Below are 2377 nucleotides of genomic sequence, written 5' to 3'. Positions count from 1 at the left end.
GAGAGAACGAGAAAGAATTGTGGGTTACCTTGGAATAGTTTAGGGATAGAGTAGTTGAGGGAGGAGTTACCGGAAAGTTGAGTCGAAATTTAGGGGAATTCTGAGTTTGAGAACGCTGGTTGTAATGCATTCGGTCCTCATTCTTGACGGACCCCATATTGTGTTAAGCGGACCCCAAAAAACAATTATTACAAGTGTGTCATTGGTCCAAAAAAAAAAATTACTATCATCATCGCTGGCGTGGCGGGGGGAGTGAGCTGAGCTGCGCGGAGAGAGAGAGAGTTGGGTGTCATTTGAGAGAGAGAGGAGATGGGTGAAGGAGAAAGGTATTTGGGCTTAAAAAAAATAAAAAGAGAAGATGAGGACGATTGCATTTAAACCAAACCGGTGGAGTGCACAAGTTTTTGTATGCTCCAACCCTCATTTTGCAATGTATTCCAACAACTACCCGGTGAATTGGATGCTTGTTATTGTGGTGAAACAGATCAACTTGGATAGGCGATGTCCTTACAAAGACATCCCCGGTCCAAGTGGTTGTCAAGGGAGAGGGAATTTACGAGATGTTGCCAAACTTGGTGGAAAAGGGTTCACCATGCTTAAATGTGAACTGTGTGGGCAGAGTGAGATGGTTGGGCCGCTGGTAGAGAAGCTTAAGAACTTGTCTGTCACTATTAATGTAAAAGTTGATTGATAGAAAAGGTTTTTCAAATAACAGTTTATTATGGATTCCAGTTTCTTATGCATGTTCTTGAAATCGGATCATACGACAATGTAGTGTCGTTATACTACAATGAAACGAGAACATAATCAATTTCTTTGTTTTTAGCAGTCCTAAATGAAATAGCCTAATCAATGAAGTACGTTTTTTACGCTCTTGACCCAATCAATTTTTGGTCAATATGTTGGTTTAGGTTTCAATTCAATATCGTCCACCTTATGTACCAAATTATTCATTTTAATTCATAGACATACAGAAAAGTACAATGTTTGTGGGGTATGTTTCAGTAGTACAACACAAACTACAAAATATTCCGTAATCAAACTAGAAAACAAACTGCTCATAGAAGAATTCTGAAGTTTAAGCATTCCTCGAAATCAAGAACAATTTTCACAATCCACGTACTGAAGGAGCCTGCGAACAAGAATTGATGACCTGCGAATAATGTTGCCAACATGGATGGCTCTTTGTAATTGCAGGCTGCCCAAAAGGGTGTCGCTGAATATACTTTTGAACATTCTCTGATGTCGCTATTCCATCCAAATACATCCTAATATCACCCCATGTCCTAACGAATTGTCGTTATTATCACCGATGTCGTATGAAGTAGGGAAGATGGCAGTGTGTGCGGGATTAAGCAATGCTTTATAAGGAGAATCATCGACGAGGAGACTATTCGATTCATTGTACTCTCTCTTCTCCCAAGGAAGATTTGGGTCATCCTTATCCCAAAGTTTGACAAGTTCTTTCAACATCAAAGGCTTCTCATTGTTCTCAACAATTGTAAAACCCAATGAGTAGAGCAATGGGATTGGTCCCAACAAAACAACAATTGGGACTTCATATCGCCCATGGCGATATTGAGCACACCGTCCAAATTTCGTTTTGTCCTTGATGACCAAACACCAACATTGAACCTTTGAAAACAAAACTTCAAGAAATCAACACAGGATGGCCTCTTACATATTGCCTTTCCAGAAATGAACTTGTCGGCAATACAATTTGAAGGAAGGTCAAACTTGTTACCTATGTGAAGAAGCAAACCATTGACATCAAGAATGAGAAGTTTTCGCTTTGTTTTACTGATCAGTGGTCTTTCAATGAGCAAGCCTTCCATATTCTCCGATTCGATCTCTTTCTTTTTGGTGAGAAATTGTTTCTCGGTAATTCCACAATCAGCATCACGCTTGTCAGCATCATCACCCTTTTCATCCACATCCATTCCCTTAACCGTTACAATATCGGCTTGTTGGCCCCTTTAATTAATATTAGGTGAAAAGATAGGTATATAATTAAGCTATATAATTAGGGCTCTATAATTAAATGTATTAATTAAAACTTATATAGTAGGAGCAATGTGAGGAGGACTTACATTCTTGATTTCAATGGTTTGCTTTTCCCACTCTTGCTAGTCCTTCTTTTTCAACTCTTCCTTAAACTTTTCATTTTCTTCTTTGCACAACAGACGTTCTTGTTCAAGTGTGTTGACCTTCTCCCTCAACTCTTCCTTGAACTTTTCATTTTCTTCTTTGCACAACAGAAGGTCTTGTTCGAGTGTGTTGACCTTCTCCCTCAACTCTTCCTTCAACTTTTCATTTTCTTCTTTGCACAACAGAAGGTCTTGTTCGAGTGTGTTGACCTTCTTTTCCAACTCTTCCT

At 39.2% G+C, this 2377-nt stretch overlaps 1 protein-coding gene across 1 annotated transcript; it reads right to left on the bottom strand.

The window, feature by feature from the left end:
- Positions 1 to 1108: 1108 nt before the first annotated feature.
- LOC147510652 (putative FCP1 homology domain-containing protein C1271.03c) lies at positions 1109 to 1940 on the bottom strand. The gene is given in 3 exon segments (XM_086598208.1): positions 1109 to 1284; positions 1287 to 1515; positions 1518 to 1940. Coding segments are annotated over 3 exon segments (828 nt in total).
- Between the last annotated feature and the right edge of the window lie 437 nt (positions 1941 to 2377).

The sequence above is a fragment of the Coptis chinensis genome, chromosome 3 (genome assembly GCF_015680905.1).
Source record: "Coptis chinensis isolate HL-2020 chromosome 3, ASM1568090v1, whole genome shotgun sequence".
Classification (NCBI taxonomy): Eukaryota; Viridiplantae; Streptophyta; class Magnoliopsida; order Ranunculales; family Ranunculaceae; genus Coptis; species Coptis chinensis.
The sequence above is the reverse complement of the archived record's forward strand: the minus strand, read 5'-3'. Positions and strand labels throughout refer to the sequence as shown.